Raw genomic sequence first — 20,162 nt, forward strand, 5'->3', positions numbered from 1 at the left:
GGGCAGACAGGCAGACAGACAGACAGGCAGACAGGCAGACAGGCAGACACCTAAAGGATCGTGTGAGCGAAGTGAATGGCCCTGATGTTTTGCATGGGTTGTGAACCCAGACAGTGGATGGATGCTCACTTTGCAAGTTTGGTCGCCATTCAAATGACCTGAAATTAAGCCTCTTGAGAGGCACTCCTGCAGGGAAGCGATGCCACTGTTCAAACAATTTTTATTTCTGTCCAGCTGCCAAAATGATTTGTTATTCCTTTGGTTTTCAGTGACATCATGTGAGAGATTTGTGCATAAGGTGGTACAAGTGCTGTACTTGTATTTGACTTCATATTTCCATTCCTCCCCATATAAAATATCACTTTTTGCAACTTTACTACATTTATCTGACAGAAAAAGTTGCTGATCAGATTAAGATTTTACATAAACAATAAGAATGGAATACATTTTAAAAATTAAACTAGTGTCTCTAAAATTTTTTGGGCTTGTGTCTCCATACAAAAACATACAAAAAAGCGTGGGTGCTCTTGTCACATTTCAGACAGAAGAGTAATTTCCCCTCTGAGTGTGCTTCGTTTAAATTACTGCTTGGTATCCAAGCGCGTAAAGCTATTCAATATTTCACCAAAGTATTGCTAAAAAATCCAGATCCAGAAAAAAACAGCAAAAGGCTTCATATTTCCTTACAAACTACTGTAGTTATTTTCATCTCAGAGCAGCAGACAGTTAAAGGACGACACCGCCCTCTACTGACGGACTTTGACTCTGCACCAAATCCGGATCTAACCCACCAATCAGCTGCCACTGTCAGCATAGTGACATTTCATTGGTCGATCCTTTTAGCCAATGTAACATTGGCTAAATCTATTGGCTCTCCTTCTCGTAACGTGTCATAAACAGTAAAATACGGATGGTGACAACGGTTCTGGATATAAACCTTTCACACAGACTTATAATGATAAAATCTTGAAAGCGATTTGAAAAGTTGAAGAGAAATGGAGGTAAGCTGAAGTTAAGTCTCCCTGACTCGGCTTTAATGACGCTGTCGGCTAACGTTAGCTGGCTAGCTGTCACACAGACAAAGTCCAGTTAACTGAGAAATTGCCAAAGCTTAGTAAAGAAAATACTTTGGCTTTGTCTTGAGTCTTATTTCTGATTTATGCATAGCTGTTACAAATCAAGAATTGCTACTGTTACAGAAATGAAGAGGCAACGCAGAAATTGCTAATGTCTTGACTGTTTTCTCACTTCGGCAGAATATTCAAAACCTTCCAATTGACATACAGACCAGCAAGCTTTTGGGTGAGTCAAAAGACACAAATGTAAAGTGAGCTATAAATTCCATCTGTTGCTGTCAGCTAAGGGCCCTCTTCTCCAGCAGATCTGTAACCTGCTGTTGTCTTAAACAGATACGTGAATGATACCAAATCCACAGATGTTAATGCTGTTGAATTGTTGCGTGTCCACAGACTGGCTGCTGGATCGACGTCACTGCAACATGAAATGGCAGAGTGCAGTAAAAGTTATCAGGGAGAAGATCAACGCTGCCATCCAGGACATGCCAGAGAACGAGGAGATCAAGCAGCTTCTCTCTGGCTCATGTAGGTTCTTTATAGCTCCAGATTATTATCACCACAGTTTAGCTATTTCTCTAATCCTGAAAGGCTCTTCTTACCAAGAAAAAGTTATAGATTCAGTCATACTTTTACAGTCATACTACTACATCTTTGTCTGTGCACTACCCTCTGTATGAACGCATACAAATTAGCATGTTTTATTTTGTTTGTTTTTACTGATAGACATTCACTACTTTCACTGCCTGCGGATAGTGGAGATACTGAAGGGGACTGAGGCTTCCTCCAAGAACATCTTTGGCAGATATTCATCTCAGAGGATGAAGGTGAGAGGATTCAATTTGAGTGTTAATAATCTGTACCACTAACAAAGTGGTCAGATATCTTTGTGCCGTGTTCCTCTGCTCTAAAACGTTTTTTCACTGTCAAAATTAAGGTTTCAGTTGTGATTTCTGTTTTTGTTGCCACAGGACTGGCAAGAGATTGTGTCCCTTTATGAGGCAGATAATGTCTATTTGGGTGAGTGTAATGTAGAAACAAGGGAAAACCCACATCTCCATGTGTTTGTGATTGTGTGACAACATCTGTTTTCACCTTTCCTCTGTGTTTTATTGGGTAGAAAGGCTGCTGTCATTGTTGTCATTCTCATTCTCTTGGAATTGATGGTTTAAAGGGGTCTCTAACGGTGAAAAAGTAGATGTTGTTGCTTTATTTTAGAGTGATTATTATTGGATATGAGGAAATAGCATCCAGTTGTAGAAGCTGCACATAAATGAAGGTATGGAATTCTTTAATGTAAAAAGAACCTGTGTGTCTCAGCGGAGGTGGCCAGCCTGCTGTGTCGCAACGTGAGCTATGAAGGTCCAGCTCTGAGGAAGCAGCTGGCCAAAGCCCAGCAGCTGCAGCAGGAGCTGAGCAGGCGTGAGGTGGAGTGCCAGAGCTCAGCCGCTGACATGAGGGAACGCTACCATGCTGCCTGCAAACAGTACGGCATCAGAGTAAGTAGAGGAACGTTCACATATCAGAGTTATGTCTTTTACTCAGAGGCAAGTGAAATGACATGATGCATGTCCAGACTGTGTGTGTGTGTGTAGACATCCTTCGTCCTGTTGCTTGACTCTTTTCCTCTGACAGGGAGAAAATGTGGCTCATGAGCTTCAGGCTCTGGTCAAAGACCTGCCGTCAGTTCTTGACGAAGTCGGGAAGGATGCAGCAAAGTTGGAGGAGCAAATCCAACTTTATGCTGCTTTCACAAACTTTGTATGTGGGTGGTGAGTATGTTAATACAGTAATAAACAAAATACAGTTTATTTTTATTCACACTGCTCAGCCCTTCTATTACTTGTGATTATTAGCTTAGACAGCTCAGCTCAGTCTGGCAATAATACAAGTTTTTAATAAAACACGTGGGAAATTCTTACTGTTGGTCACATGTTGTCATTTGTAGGTCGGAACCAGTCGTGAACATGCTGACATTTGCCCAGAAAAGAGGAAACACAACATTTTACGAGTGGAGAATGGGGAAAGTCCCCACAGTTATTGTGAGGCCAGTTGTGGAAGAAGCTCCTTCAGATTCAGTCTCAGAGGATGCGGTTGGTTTTACTTTCTCTGTATTATGTATTATTCAGGGTCTTCCCATATGTGGACTGCAGGAAAATCACTCCAGCAAATGTTTTATTTCTTTGGTTCTTGTTTTATGTACACATTCTCTTCTAAACTGTCTGGTTTTGGTTCTGCAGTTCACATTCTTAATTCAGATTATCACGGATGCAAAAATGGATCTAAATAGTTAGAAAATTGATGTAATACAGCAATAAGACTCATGTGGCAGCTCTGTGCTCCTGTGCTATCAAATGACAGATTAGGTAAACTAGATATATTCATACGTCTACTTATAACTGATTTTCCTCACTGCTGACTGCGTTTTAGATTGACTGGGGGGACTTTGGCAAAGAGACTCGTGATGTTAATTCTGGCATCACACTTGAGGATGGAATCGACTGGGGCATCAGTCTGGAGCCGAGCTCCGAAGTGAGACACCTTTACATATCAAATTGACTTCAGACTGTACGGATACTTGAATTCAGAAAAGTCTGGGGACTACTGCTCTAACAAACCAACTCCTGTCTGTCTTCCTGGACAGGACGCTGGTGCTGGTGGGATTGACTGGGGTGACAGTGACGCAGCTCCCATTGAAATTGAAATCGTAGATGCGGGCACAGACTGTAACTCCTTTTCTTTTCATCAGTCACAGTCATGGCCCTTAAGCTTATCACATGCTCAGCTGTTAAAGTGTGTGTTTGCCAAAAGCAAGTGTGTCTTGTTGTAGGTCCTGAGGGGGAGGCGAGGGGTGAGGATGCTTTATCTATACTGGAGAATTCTCAGTCACGCAGCCAGTTCATCGATGAGCTAATGGAGGTAAAGACCAGTCAATTAGTGTCAGAGTTCCCTGGTAACACCATACGTCCACTTGATTTTTGTTTTGTGACTTAATGTGGGGCTTTAACTAATTTCAGCTCGCTTTGATTTTACAATCTGAAAGGTCAATGATTTGGTTCAACCTCACTGCTCTTGTAATGTCGTCTTCAGACGCAGCTTTTTGTAACGAAAAAGATTTAAAAGCCACTGTACTGTTTCCTGTGAGCAAATATTGGACTTCGTTAGTCAGGTGGCCACAAACACGACTCCAGATGAGTCATTTTGTTGGTCTGTATGTGCTGGACGTGTAAATAAACAGCTAACAAATTCATCCACATCAACTTGTAAATCGTCTCTATTGTTTTTACAGCTTGCTTTTACTGTCCCCAAGTGGCCAAAAACAGTTAATGCAAGCTCCATCAGCTTTTCTGTGGTAGTTACTGTAGTGGTAACAAAACGTGATTTTTATTCAAAACCAGTGACTGCAGACAACAACAAGGAGTATAAGGATGTATGACAAATATTAGTAACACCAATTCACAGTATTTGTTCTAACTTGCAGGGAGTAGCAGGTAAGTTGCCAGTCAGAGAAAAGTAGACTAAATGGAAATTAGTGCGAGATTTAAGGTTGGTTGAAGGAAGGATGCACTGTTAACTGTGGTGCTTCAGTTTTGGGCTAGTATTTAGATGATGGATTAGATCAGCTTTCAAATTTATCCCAAACAAGCGACACTGGTGTTTTGTGTTTGTCCAGCTGGAAGCGTTCCTAACACAGCGCGTGAGCGAGATGGGAGAGGAGGGAGACGTGGTAGCTATGAGCCAGTTCCAGCTGGCCCCTTCTATCATCCAGGGACAATCCCGTGGTCACATTCAGGAGATGCTGTCAGAGGTGCAGGACCTTCGGGGCCGGCTCACCTCTCTTCGGATGCAGCACCTGTTTATGATCCAGGCGTCACCGCGGTATGCGGCCATAACATAAATGTTTGTCAATACACAGAGTCTGCGCCTACAAGCAACAATCGAGAAATCTGGCATGGACATTAGAGGATAAGAAACAAAAATGAGCATTTAATCCCTTTGCTTTTCTTCAGAAATCATCATTATTTTGTGTAAAATGTGTTGTTTAGGTATGTTGAACGTGTATCAGAAGTGCTGAGACAGAAGATGAAGCAGGCGGACATTCTGGTACTGAAAGCTGCCACAATGGCTGAGAAAAGACAGGAAGCCTTAGAGGAGCAGTCCAGACTGGAGCCTCGTGTTGACCTGCTGGCAGGATGCACCCGGGAACTCCAGAAACTGGTATTGGATTATTATTTCAATTTATTTATGTTCCAATAGGTGGCACATTTCCAGCTCTCTGGTGAGAGAAAGTTATGTAACATTTTTCTCCCCTTATATAATACAGTAATTATAGGACGCAAAGGAGCTTCAAATTTTAGAAGTCTAAACATGAGTCAGAAGATCATTATATTCATGATTATATGTATTTTTAAAATTATGCACTTTAATCGAGAGAAGTGTATCATTACCCAGAGGGCTCATAATTGACAGTACTATTGCCAGATATCGATAGATAATTCTTGTTTGTTTTTGCAGATTGAAGCTGACATTTCAAAGAGATACCACAAAAGACCTGTCAACCTGATGGGAGTTAATATCTAGTGAACTTTGCAGACAGTCACTAAACTATTTTGCCATAATCTGCTTGGAGAAATAAAAGTGGTATTTAATTTTGGATCTTGTCTGTTCTTTGCATTTTCTGGATTAACACTGACTAAAAACATTAGACATTTTAGAAATGAAACCGTGTTTTCTGTGTGTGAATGCACCCACTATGTGCTTGTTTAAACTTCATCATTTTGCTTTATTTGATATAATCTTTTTTTTTTTTTTAACTGCATTGGAGTATGTCTTCGATATAGAACAAGGGTCACTGAGCAAATTATTTGTATTGCCCTGGTTTGTTTTTATATATAAAACAAAGTACTTAATAGAGCATATTAAACAAAGGGAAGCATAAAATACTAATACATTCTATGGGCTGATTTAAAAAAAATAACGTACATGTAGGCATGCTTGTCATACTTAAATCTACTAAAACCAGCTGCAGAACCAGATTAATTTTATCCACGTGTATTTCTCATTTTTGATCATGTTAAGAGATTAATTTGTAAATTCTGTAGTGAGTTTACTGAACTGGAAAGATGGGAAAGATTTGGAAAACTCGCGCTCATGAAAAGAAAATCTCTGAAATAAAACTAGTAAATTGATAACTTTTCACGGTTTGGAAAATGTTCTTGGCTCCTAACATAATTGCAGGATTTGTTTGGAATAAAAAAGCAGTCTATTGAAGAAGCTGTTCTCCACTGATTATCTTAACAGTGTGACTTCATTGGAACAATCTGTATAATACTACCAGCGGGGGAATATTAGTCGGCTGATGAAAGCTTGCCACTAGAATGTTCTACGCATGCTCTGTGTGAAAGCGTGTTTTGGTGTCAAGCGGTGCTGCTAAGCTAGCCGGGCCAGCTAGCAATTTTGCAAGTCATGGTGGGCCATTCAGCGAGGAAAGGCTGGAGAATGCTATATCAGGCGCCACTGTGGAACTGCTAATGAAACAGGACTTAATTACGTCTCTTAGGTAGTACTGGACGTTTGGGCATGAAGACACAGTTGCAAAATCTTCATGCGTAAGTATTACATTAAGACGCTTTTAATTAACTAATGCGTGAGCAGATACATGGATTGCAGCGATTCGTGGCATAAGCTAACGTTGACAGACACATGTATAAATACGCATTATTTATGGGCAAGTTAATGGATACGGGCGTATGTCTTGTTTAAGTCGTAAGTTAACTTTTCAAAGTAGGTTAACGGTTAAGATAGTTAGCGGCCAACTAGCTTTCAAGGCTAACATACTGTAGGCTTTGAGTTCCAATAGTAGTGAAGCATTTTCCGACAACCCCACCCACGCCTTATTTCTATTGGCCGGGAGTGGCTGGAGTCATTTGTCGTCACCCAGTTTGAGGCCTGTGAATGGCTATGCAAACGTCAGTCATCTTTTCACCACTTGTTGCTAGGGAGATTGTTTGATGTTAGCCATGGCGGAAGTGGGTAGTCAAAATACAAGTAGAGGTACCTGTCACTTTTTAGGGTAAACAGAGATGCTATCTAACTAGCAAATGTGGCGACACGTCATATCACTGCTACTTTATGTTATGTAAATAGGCGATCATACACGTGTAATAGCAGCAGCTGGATCTCAAAACACAGAGTAGCTAACAGCTAACGTCATAAGGACGAAGATAGGCGCAGCTGTGCGAGAGGAGGGAGGGACCCTGCCTGTCACCTAACGTTGTCGTTGTTGCGTGTGCTAGTCAGTCCAGGGAGCTTTCTCGACTCTTTCATTCACCTTCAGCAGCACCCATAAGAAGTAGTTGTCCTGTAAAGGGTGGGGTGATGCGTAAAACTCTGTGTTCCTCATCTCTGGTCTGCTGAATTTCCGAGAACGGAAAGGCATTGCGCGGTGCCAGCCGACATCACTTCTGTCTAGTCTTGGGAGGATGGAGTGGTTGCAGTGAGCTAGCAAGTCCTTTTTTCATTTACATGTGCGAAATGCAAATGTGTGTAGGTAAGACTCGTGTGTGTTAGAGTTGAAAGCAGTGTTATTATAATGTTGAACTAATGTAGTCTGCATTAGAGCAATAAAATGTTATTTCTCACTTCCTCAGGAATGGGAAGATGAGAACCTGATGAAGAACAAAGCTTTGAGCACAGACTGGACTCTCTCAGAGGAGAAACCCCATCTTGGACCTTACATGCCTTTTAAACGTTCAGACTCCTGTTGAAGACCCTTTCCCCTCACTATCTGTAACCACTTTTTATGTTCATGTATGCAAGTAAAGAAGTATTGATCCAAGGTATTTGGGCCCATTTTTGTTTTTATTTTTTACTTTCACCTTTTGTTCCTTTGTAAAGAAATGCTTTACCTGAAAAAGTACTTCACAGAGGGCCTGATTCAGTTCACCATCCTTCTGAGTCTCATTGGGGTGCGGGTGGACGTTGACACCTATCTGAACAATCAGCTCCCCCCACTGAGAGAGATCATCCTGGGCCCTAGCTCAGCCTACACGCAGACACAGTTTCACAACCTGCGCAACACGCTGGACGGCTATGTCATCCATCCAAAGAGTGTGGACCTCGACCATTTTTTCACCACTCGACGGCTGCTGAACCAGGTGCGCCAGCTGGATCGCCTTTCTGTGCCCAGTACCGAGCTCAACACCTGGCTAGTGCATCGTGACTCTGAAACTGTGGTGTCCACCAGTAGCCAGTCCAGCCCCAGCATCACCCTGGACAATGGGGCCGGCCTAGAGGACGTTAACAACCCTGACGCTACCCTGGCCATGAGGGGAGGAAGTGGAGCACCTGAATCCACGTACAACCTGAACTCAGCGGACAGCAGCCTGGGAGCTGTGGCCCCAGAGGGCAACCAGGAGCAGAGCAGCAGGGAGGGCAATGACGACCTCACCAAAGAGGTACCGCAGCTTGTTTCAGCCTTGCCTCTGCTAACAACAGGGGAGCATGTGTCAAAAGGTGGCGGGACACACCTCCTTTTGAAACTTGCTTATGGTCAGCACATTCACCATGGGACAAGTGAGATTTAGTCATGCATTTGTGTTAAAAGAAATCCAGCTGTTGAGAAAATAACAATGTTAGATTGGATGTAAATTTTTTAACTGGCCTAATTTAGTGGTTAACTATTCTTTCAAGCGGCAATCAAAAGGCACAGATGAAAACAAATAATAATTACAATCAGAAAAACACTTAAAAATTTTGTAAGGCAACTTAATAAAGCGGTCCTAACTAATGTATGAGTATCAGTTTTCAAATTTGTATCGGTAAACGTATATACCAAGTTTAAATGTGACATCAGTCATGACCCACAGCCCTCGTCTTTTATCAGTGTCTGATAATTGTTGTTACTGTCAAACCAGTTGAGTCACATTCAGTACAGCTGTGATTTAACATGAACACCATTTAATGTTGTTTGTGGGATCCACAACATGTCTGTCTCTGATAGTTTATTGTTGTTGATAGTTATATTTCTGCTAAATTTATCATTTTATTTGTTTGAGAAAAATTGCACACAATGTGCATGTTGATGCAGTGGACTTAGGGGTGACACAAAGTCATGGTTGGGCTGTAATGAACCAAGACTTCTTTCTGAACACATGACAACCACCATGTCAAAGTGTTTGTCATGGTAGCATCATCTGACAACATTTCTTACTTATCTAATTATCTGCCACTCTCTCCTCCCAAAATGACCTTTGTATAAAAGATAAGTATGAGTTTATTATCACAAGTTAATCATTTCAATCACACATGAACCAGATATGTTGGGTATCATTTGTTCCTTGCTACAGTATGATTTAGATCTCAATACACTGAATTCCTACACAGTACCTGGTTATTAAATTAACTTTTCTCTGCACAGGGCCATTTTTCAATGGGTGCTATATGTTTTTCCAGGACATTGACTTGATTGACATCCTATGGAGACAGGACATCGACCTTGGTGCAGGAAGAGAAGTTTTCAACTACAGTAACCGTCAGAAGGAGAGTGAGGAGGAAAAGCCAAACCCCCATGAAAACAAAGACGGGAATGAGGAACAAGAGAGCTGGAGAAACGGAGTGAACTTACAAGAGGCTCAGCCAGTGGACGGGGAGACGGGAGAAAGTATTCCAGAGCAGGTTTGTAGACTAAAATGGATCTCTGTATCGAAGTGTTTTCATCCAGTGGGAGGTGGTACATTTAACTGTCTCATAGCACATAAAGAGAAAAACAGAAACTTGTTAGCTGCACACTGGTGATAAAAGATAATTCTGTGTGCCGAATATGAGTTTTTAATAATGTGGGATTATTTCCACTCAGTCTCTTTTCACCATTTGTCTAAACATTGCGGGTTTCACGTCACACCAGTCGGTGAGTTTATAATCCACCCATAACCAATAACTGCACCAGCACCCTCCTTTTGGTGTCAGTCCGCTGCGGTTGGTGCTGTTGTGTAGCTTCCACGTGGACTCTGGTGTGGTTTGTTTGTGGTGTGAAAGCTAAGCAGACCATCCACAGAACTGTGTCACAGTGGATATGATGTTTAGCCTGCTTGCTACCACAACAACTTAGAGTGTGATCTCCCCATCTGTATAAGTTACCTACTATGTAATCTTTATTTATGGCAGAGCATTTTGTAACCACGTTAACAATATCATCACAGTGTGAGTGCGGGGATCTTCAGTTTTCAAACAGTTGTGTTGAACTTGTGTCATTCAGTATAACACATTCAGTGTGTCGAGACCAAAACTAAAAGGCAAGAATGCATCTTTTTTGGCCCGGCACGTGAACTGAACTGCACGTGTGCAAACACCCTGACAGAATCAGTACTTTGACACTAAAGGTATTTCTCTTCTATTGCCAGCTCCCAGGTATCGGCTCACAGACTTCGCTGTCTCTGCAAGAGTGCTTGAGACTGTTGGAGGCCACTTTCCCTTTTGGAGAAGAATCTGAGGTAACATAAAATTCCTTGTTTTGTTTGTATTGGGAATATTGTAAAGCAAGATACAGTGAAGTTGTTAATGTTTTTACTTTATGACATTTTCCTTTAGTTTCCAGCCCCAGTTGTCACCCCAGAAATACTTTCCAATGAAGAATCTCCTTCCACATCTCAGGGCCTCCCTCTGGCACCACAGCTGCCCCCAGCAGAGCCACAGTTAGACCTGGAGCAGCAGTGGCAAGATATCATGGCCATCATGGAGCTACAAGTACGTTCCCTCTTCAAAATGTGTCTGTTGTTTACTTGTGAGATCTATTTGGTGGTCCTCCTCTATTAAAACTATATCACTTTAGGTCTAAAGCATATTTAAGTATGAAAAAAATGCCTCTTTTGCAAAGTGTGAAATAATTTAACCCTAAAAATAGAGAAAATACAGATCTAATCTCCCAATTTCATCATGGAAAAATGCCCTTTACAATCTGAGAAATATGTGAATATTTCCCCCTAACAAAAATGTTTCTGCTTAAAGGCAATGGAAGTGAACAATACTTCACTCAACTCCAACTCCAGCAGTATCAATGGCACGACTGGGACACCTGAATCAAACACAGCAGGAAACTTTGAACTTTCTACTGGCTCAACACCAGTAAACCAGGATGTCAGCCTCCACCAGGCCTCCCTCCCCAGCTGCAGCCAAGACTTCCCCCAGATGTTCAACCCCCAGCTGGGCTCTGTTAGCATCACTCCAAGAACCACCATGCCCAGAATTTCTGCCAGCAACTCCAGCAACATCAACTCCACGTTTGGAGCCACTAACCTGACCGGGATCTTTCTCCCACCGCACATTAATAGCTCTAGTAACAACATAACATCCACACCTGTTCTGCCAGATCCATTCAGCACCCTGCTGGAAGAGTCTATGCTCGATGAGATCAGTTTGCTGGACCTTGCCATGGAGGAGGGCTTCAGCCAGGCCCAAGCTTCCCAGTTGGAGGATGAGCTTGACTCAGATTCCGGTCTTTCCTTGGACTCAAGCCACAGCCCGGCCTCCCCAAGCAGCTCTGAGACCTCCTGCTCTTCAGCAGCATCTTCCTCTTCAACATCCGCCACCTTCTCTGAGGAGGGGGCTGTGGGCTACAGCACTGACTCTGAGGTTGCCACTGCAGAGACAGAGGAGGGTGCTGTTGGGGGTTATCAGCCTGGATACAGTAAGCTCTGCCGGATGAGCTATCAGGACCCCTCCCAGTTCCACGGCCTTCCTCAGCTAGACGGCATCAGTCACAATCACACTTACAACCTGCCACTGTCCTCTGCGTTCTCCGAGCACCCAGATCTCCCCGTTTCAACTGGGAAGAAGACTGTCCGCGACAAGCAGCACTCAAAGCTTCAGCCTCATCCGGACTTGCTGGACAAGCACGCAAGTCGCGATGAACGCCGAGCCCGGGCCATGAAAATCCCCTTCTCCAACGATAAGATTATCAACCTGCCTGTTGAAGAGTTCAATGAGCTTCTAGCCAAGCACCACCTGAGTGAAGCCCAGCTGGGCCTCATCCGTGACATCCGCAGGCGAGGAAAGAACAAAATGGCGGCCCAGAACTGCCGCAAACGTAAGCTGGACACCATCATAAACCTGGAGCAGGGCGTCCAAGACCTGAGGCGCGACAAGGCCCGTCTGCTGAAGGAGAAGATGGAGTTCATTCGCTCCATCCGGCAGATGAAGCAGAAGATGCAAAGTCTGTACCAGGAGGTGTTCACTCAGCTACGGGACGAGGAGGGCCGGCCCTATCCTCCCAGTGAGTTCTCGCTCCAGTACAGCGCTGATGGCAGCGTGCTGATCATGCCCCGCGGCGTGACAACCGCTGAGCAGAACCGTAAGCCCGAGAAAAAACAAAAAGACAAGAAGAAGTGAGAGGTGCAAACTGCTGTTTATCATATAACTTTGCTAAATCAATAAGAAAGATTTCTGCAGATGCAAGAGAGGTGTCCTTTTTTCCTTTAAGAAGATTCTGGTGAGTAGAAAAATTGTTGACTACTCTTCCTGCATTAGTTTCTCCCTTTTCATTCTGTTCCCACATTATTTACCTGGAAACAACTTTGAAGCGGAAGTAGCTCTTCGTTTGAGTACTGATATTTCATTATTCAGACGAGGGAAAACAATAAGGAAGGAGAGGAGGGATATAAAAGGACACAAAATGAGCTATTAGAGAAGTTTTAGCTGCTCTCGATCCTTTTGCGCCAAACCACTGAGGACGGAGAAGATTTGCAGGGTGAAACAAAGGAGCGGTATCGAGAAAAGTGGGGGTAAAACAACACTGTCAGCGAGTATGGCTGGAGTACCTATGCACGGAAAGTTTTAAAAGACTATCAGATCACATCCCACCCTGAAGACTTGTAGTGATTTTCATTGTCACTGAGGCTTTTAAGTTGCAAATCTTCAGGCAAAAAACAGCATCTATGGTTGTGAGAGATGAGATACCAAAGGTTAACGGAAGTCCATCGTTTTTAGGATGCCATTAACACCTATACTAACCAAAGGTTGTATGGTGCACACCGCTTGATCCGAATACATCTTAAACGCTCAAACACTGCACTCTAATTCTGTAGGTTTGTATCGCAAATTCCAGTTTTTGAGTCAGTTTGTTGGTTGCATCCAAGTTTAGGAGGCCCTAAAGAGATTGGGTTTGACATGTGGAAGGAGGATGTTGTAACGAGAAGGAGTCAGAGGCTGAGTGTTCCTGGGCTGGCCACTCCTAGAAGAGGCCTGGAGGTGAAGTCCTGCAAGAGGAGCAGATGGATGTTTTAGGGAGGAGGCACACTGCATTGCTAAATGTATCAACTTCCTTATAAATTATGCATAGCACTGTAATTTGTCTTTAAAAGGCTTGGCTGTATGCATTTTGCCGTGTCTGTCGCTATTCCTTCGCTGCAGGTTTAAATACAGGAGCTGCGTTTAGGAAGGCTCTTATTAACTGTTCATAATCTGTAGTATAAGCAAGGTTATAGGTCTAGCCACATCAGCTTTATGTAAAAGTCTACACCAACATTATTTGAAAACTTCACGCAGAGTCGTGATCTTAAGAGGAATTCAACATACTGTGATGGGCCAGGAGCTCCAGAGGAGAGTACTGTATGATTAGCACCAACTCCAGGCTGTCACAGATCAAAATTAGGGATTTTTTGTTTTGGTTTGTTCTGTTTTTTCCTCCTGGTCACCTTGTTTGACACATTAGTTTAAACCGGGCTCAGTTATCGCTGTGGTGTAGCATTTTCCCTCTTCAGTAACTTGTTTGCCAACGTTCCCCCAGCCGGAAGCCACTGGAGGAATTTTTTTTAACTGCTGTAATGCTGAGGTGTTGTCGTAAATATTCTGAGTCCTATGTTTCTCTGTGTTGATGACAAAGTGAGCCGCGGTGTTACACGAGATAAAAGTTAATTGAATGCGTGACATGACGCCGTGTGTTGTGGCCACTTTGATTTGAATGCCTTTATTTCACAATCTCATGAACCTTCACTTTAAATGTTTTGAGGACAGAAGAAAAATGTCCTCAAAGTAGAAGTGCTATTACTTGTCTATCTGAATGAGGTTTGTCCGTACATGTTAAATCAAACTTTTTAGGAAAAAAAATAGGTGAGGTGTTGCAGTTAGGATAGAATATTTACCAGAGGCTGAACAGAACCCGCTACATTAAGATGGTGTCCAAAAAACATCGTTTTGAAAGGAGAAATGTCCTCATATAATGTGATATTCAGGCATGAAACTGGTTAACATTCACTTCAGTGTAACCCAGTACCACACCAACTATTTAGTACTGCTACTACTTAGTGCACTTTTTTTTGTCTGTCTTGTTATGTAAATATTTTCATGTTTGTGTTCGTCATGATTTACATAGTTTGTCAAAGGTCTCCATAACAGTCTCACCCTCTGCTTTGAGTTTGGATGTAGTCCCCCTCTGTTTTGAGATATTTGCTGGCAATCAAGAATTGTTTCTATTGATTAATAAAGTGTTTTTATTTTCACCTGTGACTCTTGTGTTCTAGTTGTCATGAATGGTAAGTGGTACGTGGCCTTGGCCCAAAACAGCAGATTTGTGAGTTATTCCGATAACCTTCAACCTATAGTTTCACAATTTACGCCAGTCCGTGTTTCCAGTTTGCGGTGGGAGAAATTTATGATCGTGTAGGAATGTTAATGTGTCTCATAAGGATGTTTAATTTGCGCGTTGACGTGGTTACTCACAGGCCTTCACTCTCGGCATACTTACGTGAGCAGACTCTGGATGTCTGGAGGTACAGAAAGGACGAGTGCTGGAAAAGTTCCAGGCTCCCTTAATAATTATGAGCTAAAAGATGACACCGACACACACGCACACACACACAGTGTCTGGTGCCCTCCTGTCAGGTGATATGAGAATCTGCACGACAAACTGTACAAACTGAGCGAATGTCATGTTACCTAAAGCTTTTGGTCAGGCTGTGTCCATGTATACATGCTGTGCCAAGATCCTCTCTGTCGACAGATCTGTGTTTGTATTAAACTTATATCAAGTAAGAACAACTGAGGCTCATCGAGTTTATTCTTACTGTTCGTCCCAGTGAAGGCTGAACGTTTTCTGCTCGCTTCGATCTCCTCAGCATAGAGCCAGCTGTAGAGTCGACTCCGCCTCCTGGAGACCTCAGCGGATGTGAGAAAAATCCTGCTGAGAGTGAATATGAGCAAAGCTGCTGGACCTGATAACTGGCCGTGTGCTAAAAACAAGCCAGTCAGCTCATTGGTGTCATTACTGACATTTTTAACATATCGCCCTCACAGGAGACTTCCCATCTGCTTCAAGTCAGCCACCATCATCCCTGTAGCCTGAAAGTCTGCAGTGTGTTGCCTAAACCAGTTCCACAGAGGATGCCGTCTCCTCTGCCGTCTACCGAGTCTTCACACACCTCGAAAATAACAACAGCTTCTTCAGAATCCTGTTCGCTGACTTCAACACAATCTCCTCAGTGAAATAGTTTAAAGTTAAAACAGAGAACCTGTCCTGGACATCAGAGATCTCCCCTTTAATGACTTTTTTTTTTTTTTTTTTGAGGAGCAATCGAAAGCACCACAAACTTGCACTGTGTGTGCGTGGCTCAGGACAGGAAGGCCCTGCAGCGGGTGATTTCAGCAAGGTGAGGGACCTGCAGAGCTCAAAGGACAACCGCAGATACAGAAGCACCCGCTGCTGAACCACCGGACTACAAGGGCAGCTTCTTCCCTCAGACCGAGACTAACAGGCTACAAACGAACCACAACTGGAGCTGGGTTGTAACCTTGAATGTTGACACAAAGTGCAGGCTCCTGCATTTATGATAACTAAGACAATCAGCTTCTGGGAAAAAGCCCCACAAGACAAAACTCGCTAGTAGAGCTGCAACAATAATTCATAAAAACTAGTTATAATTAATCGCCAGTTGTGTTTTCTGAGGTCATTCAAACCATTATATGGTATTGTATAAATTATTTATAGAAATTATTTTTAGCAGTTTTTAATGAAAACAAGGCGGTTGCAGCCCTACTATGTAATGACCCCATTGTGTTAAAAGTGACACAAGCATGAAAACACAGTAACAAAAAGCAGTTTATTCTCCAAAACTGACAAGCAAGACATTAATGAAAAACACTACAAAGATTACCCATGATCAAATGAATCACTGAAAAAGATCATCACCATACACCAAACGGTCCTAAAGGAGCAGCTAAGATGAACACAGTTTTGCTCTCAAAAGCAACAACCAATCAAGTTAAAAAAAATAATGGCACATTAATGAAATAAAACACCTTGTTGACGACCGAGCACTGGACCAAATGTTTTGTGAAACTGATACTGAAGTAGCCCGAGCAGCTTTTAGAAAGCTGGAGCGGATAGAGAAAATTAACACTGCGTCATACATGTGGGGTTCAGCTGAAGCGTATATACAGTTACATTATATCCAGATAAAAGCAGAACTGTATGAGTGATACTTCACCAAAAGACGAATAAGTTCAATGGTGTCTTGCTTGTCTCTGCCCCCCTCCTGATCCCCCAAATCCCCCGTCCAAAGTACAATGAAGTTCAAAACTACTCTTTTTGTCCCCCTGCCCCTTCGCCCTGTGTTAGTTTTTGTCGTCTTTTTTCTCGTCTTCGGTGGGATACGAGTGCCAAGTGAGTCTTTCTTCGTAGAACGAGATGACCACCTGCGGACACTTCACGTTGGCCTCCTTCGCCGGCACCAAGTCGGCTTCGTCGGAATTTTTCCTGCACAAACAACACAAAAATTGGACTGACGTGCATTTGGCACAAGAAGACACATTTTAACCTCCAACAAGCCGAGGCAGTTCTTCACACACTGATGTTCCGGTTTCAACAGCTGCAGTTACGGCATATACGAACCATTTCATGAGGAACATGAGTTCTCCTGTGGAATCTGTGGCACCAATAATCCTTTCTGGAGCCAGCCCTCGAGCAAAGCCCCTTAGCTTCTCTGTCTGAGGATCAAACAGCAAAACACAACTTCAGTCAAGCACAAAACAACATTTCAGCATAAGCGCTAACCAAACGCAACACGTCGGGGTTCTCTTCAACAGTCCTGTCTCTTTGTATACGTCGAATCCAAACGTGCACCCTCCAAATCAAACCGATGTCTGGTCCAATTCCTCACAGCTCAAAGTGATGTCTCTAAGGGTCTTGTTTGGTCTGACCAACGGTCCATCTGAAGTTATCAAATCTTAACACTAATCCATTAGCTGAACTATAATTTCAGTTCTACATATCTGTGCAACATTTTAAGGTGAAATGTTGTTGTCTTGTGTTGTTAAAACATCTGTTCGAACTCTGGGTAATTTGACCAGCTAAATCTGGTGAAATCTGCACAAAATCCACATGAGCCCACTAGCAGACTTGACGAGTGGTGGATATGGACAGCCTGAGGCTCTCGCAGACGTCCCAGGAACGAGTCTACAAGTGAGGTGAAGTCTGGACATTTGGGACTGAAGGGGAGCCTGTCGTCACGGCTCTGCTGAAGAGGACCCCTGGATTTCTCTATGGTTCGCAAAACAGCAACCTTGTCTGCTGCGCCTCATCAGGAGCAACTGCGACGTAGTCTTCCATGACAATAAAGTGCTGACCTCAATGAGGTCTGAAGTTAGCCTAAATAACCACAAACACCTCTGCATCCAACCAACTTACTCTGAGCTGGTGTAGAGTTTACTGAAACTTTTAACTGCTCTGCCCACACAAAATGCAGAAAAATGTTGTGTAGATCAAAATAGTTTTGTTTTGTGTTTCTGCCTTCTCTTTTGTCCATCCACCAGCTAAAGAAAACACCTGAAGGGTATAACACAAAGTGAGATCAATGGATTACAGAGGGGTTTTTTCAGTATCACAAAGGTGGCTTGATCGCCATGGTAACGAACCCTAAGAAAAACAAAGAACTGGGACTCACGTCATCTTTTTTCTTCTTTGTTTTACTTTCATCTCCTTCTGCATCACCGGCCGCCTTCCTCTTTCCATCGTGTGCCGATTTCTGAGACTGCAGAAATTCTGCAATCAAATCTGGGCAGTCCAGGTTGTCTTCTGGCTCCCACGTGTTGTCTTCTCTGCAACGCCAGATCATAAAAACACCTTGTTAAATGTTCTGCTGCGTCATTCTATTCTTGGTTTTAGTTTGAATGCAGTCTCTGACTTAAAGGGTTGCATGAGCAGGATAATGATAAGAAAAGAAAGAGTGGATGATGTGACACATGCAGAAATCCCCTGACGGTTTTTGAAAACTCCCCCTGAAAACACTCACTCAGAGAAGCCTTTCCACTTGAGGAGATACTCTACTCTCCCTTTCACCACCCGCCGATTCAGGACCTTTTCCACCACATATTCTTCCTCCTCCTCCTCTTCCTCTGCCACGTCATCCGGCTTCTTGTCCTTCTTCTCAGATGAAGTCATCTTGCTCTCTGATGGGTTACGAACAAGAGTGATGAGCAGATCGTTACTGATCCTGAAGACACACAGCCTTAGACTAGAAACTGAAAACTCTTTAATGCCAAGATTAATGTTCAGTGGCAGAGTTTGACAAGTTCACTTCAGTTTGGGACACGTGTTACTTTGTCTTGTTCACAAATGGAGGGTAAAACATTCTGCCGAGTGCAGTTTCAAGTGGGCTACAAACATTTATCGTGCCACTCTGTTAACACACATCACTTTACTCATTCCTGGACTGTTCGACACACACCTCATCGCACAAGGACAAGTGATACAGAGAAATTTATGTTAGAAAATAATGATATATTAAACCTTCTGTAACAGTGGGGCCATCGTTAGGGGGCTCTGTAGTCAGGCTCATACTCATCAGGTAGACCTGGAGACCAGCAGGTTCCTGGTCAACGTCAAGATTGTTGCATGATGGAAGCAAGCCGGAATCAATGTGGTAGAGAGCAGAAGACAGCATTGGAAAATGGGATTTATTGAAAGGATACATGGGTAACAGTGAGAAGAAATTGAGGGTTAGCAGAAATGTGTTTCACGTTTAAAAACCCAGTGTGTGTGTACGTCTTGAGTCTGTCCTAGTTAGGGATTTCTATTTTAACAGGGACTGCCCAGAGTTACCCATGTATCAGTACCTTATGACATGTGTGACCTCACTGGATGTCTGGGGGCGGGAGGAGGGGGGCGTTTTTTATTTGCAAAAATATGGCCCTGATCAAATATGTCATCGCTCACCTTCAGTAAGAGGATTACAGACTGACTACCTCGATATGTGTCACGTGACTAACCGACGGCAGCGCGGTGACAGACCGGAACGTGTTGATGGACGTGTCCGCAGGTAAACTGCCAGCATCAGTCACCGCGTTTGCAGCGGCGACTTGGCAGAATGAAACATCCCGGTGTAAAATGCACGGCTGATGACAAACACACACACATGCTATTTCACAGTGGCATTGTGGCTATGCAAAACACATCCTGCGTGCTTAGCTAACAGGGGGCTGTGCTGCTAATATAAGAAAGCAAACAGAAGAAAACACCGCACGACAAAGCCTCGAAAGGACCCCCGTTTGCAAGCTAGCTGGCGTCTCCTCCATATTGCCTTCGCGTCGGCAACGAATGTAACATACGCCGGGATGTCCGTCTGTTGAATGGACTCTTTATAGTCGCACATCATGTGAAACGCGTCTCCTAAACTGGACAATAACGCTGGCGTCCATCCCCATTGAAAATATGCACATTAACGGCTAGCTAACGTCACACTCGTGCACAATCAAACGTTACCGAACACGTTTGGAGGGAGGAGAGAAGACAAAAATTTAACTCACCGATGACTTACAAATTAATTTTTCAAACTTCCACCCGGACCGAAACGAACACAACGCGAAAGCGTCTGTCTCGCAATTATACAGTAACAACGCCGTCGTTTGTCCTGATTTGTGGTCAAAACACAGAGCCGCTAGCTTGACTACAGTGAAATGTAGCGTTTCCGCCCCTTCGTCTGGTATGAGAGAAGAAGAAAAGCCCACTGGTCCTCAGCTTCACAGACTGCACAGCGTGTGGATGTACTCACCGTGTGGCGGGAGCAGGTCGCGCTGCCTGCACATGACATACAGATCTGTGAC

At 43.4% G+C, this 20,162-nt stretch overlaps 3 protein-coding genes across 7 annotated transcripts; 2 read left to right on the forward strand and 1 right to left on the reverse strand.

Annotated features, from left to right (window-relative positions):
* Nucleotides 1–844: 844 nt before the first annotated feature.
* cdk5rap3 (CDK5 regulatory subunit associated protein 3) lies at nucleotides 845–5,727 on the forward strand. The gene is made up of 14 exons (XM_046376559.1): nucleotides 845–1,001; nucleotides 1,257–1,302; nucleotides 1,470–1,601; nucleotides 1,800–1,900; nucleotides 2,045–2,093; nucleotides 2,394–2,572; nucleotides 2,709–2,845; nucleotides 3,022–3,166; nucleotides 3,504–3,605; nucleotides 3,718–3,799; nucleotides 3,904–3,992; nucleotides 4,747–4,952; nucleotides 5,120–5,291; nucleotides 5,589–5,727. The coding sequence occupies exons 1-14, from the start codon at nucleotides 996–998 to the stop codon at nucleotides 5,652–5,654; spliced, it is 1,512 nt and encodes a 503-aa protein (XP_046232515.1). The 5' UTR covers nucleotides 845–995; the 3' UTR covers nucleotides 5,655–5,727.
* Nucleotides 5,728–6,422: 695 nt separating this feature from the next.
* Nucleotides 6,423–14,566, forward strand: nfe2l1b (nfe2 like bZIP transcription factor 1b). 3 transcript variants are annotated; one of them, XM_046376558.1, is made up of 6 exons: nucleotides 6,423–6,682; nucleotides 7,724–8,530; nucleotides 9,528–9,749; nucleotides 10,475–10,564; nucleotides 10,725–10,817; nucleotides 11,079–14,566. In XM_046376558.1, the coding sequence occupies exons 2-6, from the start codon at nucleotides 7,973–7,975 to the stop codon at nucleotides 12,456–12,458; spliced, it is 2,343 nt and encodes a 780-aa protein (XP_046232514.1). In that variant the 5' UTR covers nucleotides 6,423–6,682; nucleotides 7,724–7,972; the 3' UTR covers nucleotides 12,459–14,566. The 3 variants fall into 3 exon arrangements, with proteins under 3 accessions (XP_046232514.1, XP_046232512.1, XP_046232513.1); XM_046376556.1 differs by having other exon boundaries at nucleotides 6,425–6,682; nucleotides 10,662–10,817; XM_046376557.1 differs by lacking the exon at nucleotides 6,423–6,682 and adding an exon at nucleotides 6,734–7,623 and having other exon boundaries at nucleotides 10,662–10,817.
* A 1,582-nt stretch (nucleotides 14,567–16,148) lies between these two features.
* cbx1b (chromobox homolog 1b (HP1 beta homolog Drosophila)) lies at nucleotides 16,149–20,048 on the reverse strand. Of its 3 annotated transcripts, none has more exons than XM_046376562.1 (6): nucleotides 19,866–20,048; nucleotides 18,850–18,931; nucleotides 18,353–18,509; nucleotides 18,005–18,158; nucleotides 16,954–17,048; nucleotides 16,149–16,818 (listed from the first exon to the last, which is right to left on the reverse strand). In XM_046376562.1, exons 2-6 carry the CDS (start codon nucleotides 18,902–18,904, stop codon nucleotides 16,677–16,679), a joined length of 603 nt encoding a protein of 200 aa, XP_046232518.1. In that variant the 5' UTR covers nucleotides 18,905–18,931; nucleotides 19,866–20,048; the 3' UTR covers nucleotides 16,149–16,676. The 3 variants fall into 3 exon arrangements, with proteins under 3 accessions (XP_046232518.1, XP_046232516.1, XP_046232517.1); XM_046376560.1 differs by having other exon boundaries at nucleotides 19,877–20,030; XM_046376561.1 differs by lacking the exon at nucleotides 18,850–18,931 and having other exon boundaries at nucleotides 19,866–20,016.
* Nucleotides 20,049–20,162: the final 114 nt, after the last annotated feature.

Source organism: Scatophagus argus, chromosome 21, assembly GCF_020382885.2.
Source record: "Scatophagus argus isolate fScaArg1 chromosome 21, fScaArg1.pri, whole genome shotgun sequence".
Lineage (NCBI taxonomy): Eukaryota > Metazoa > Chordata > Actinopteri > Scatophagidae > Scatophagus > Scatophagus argus.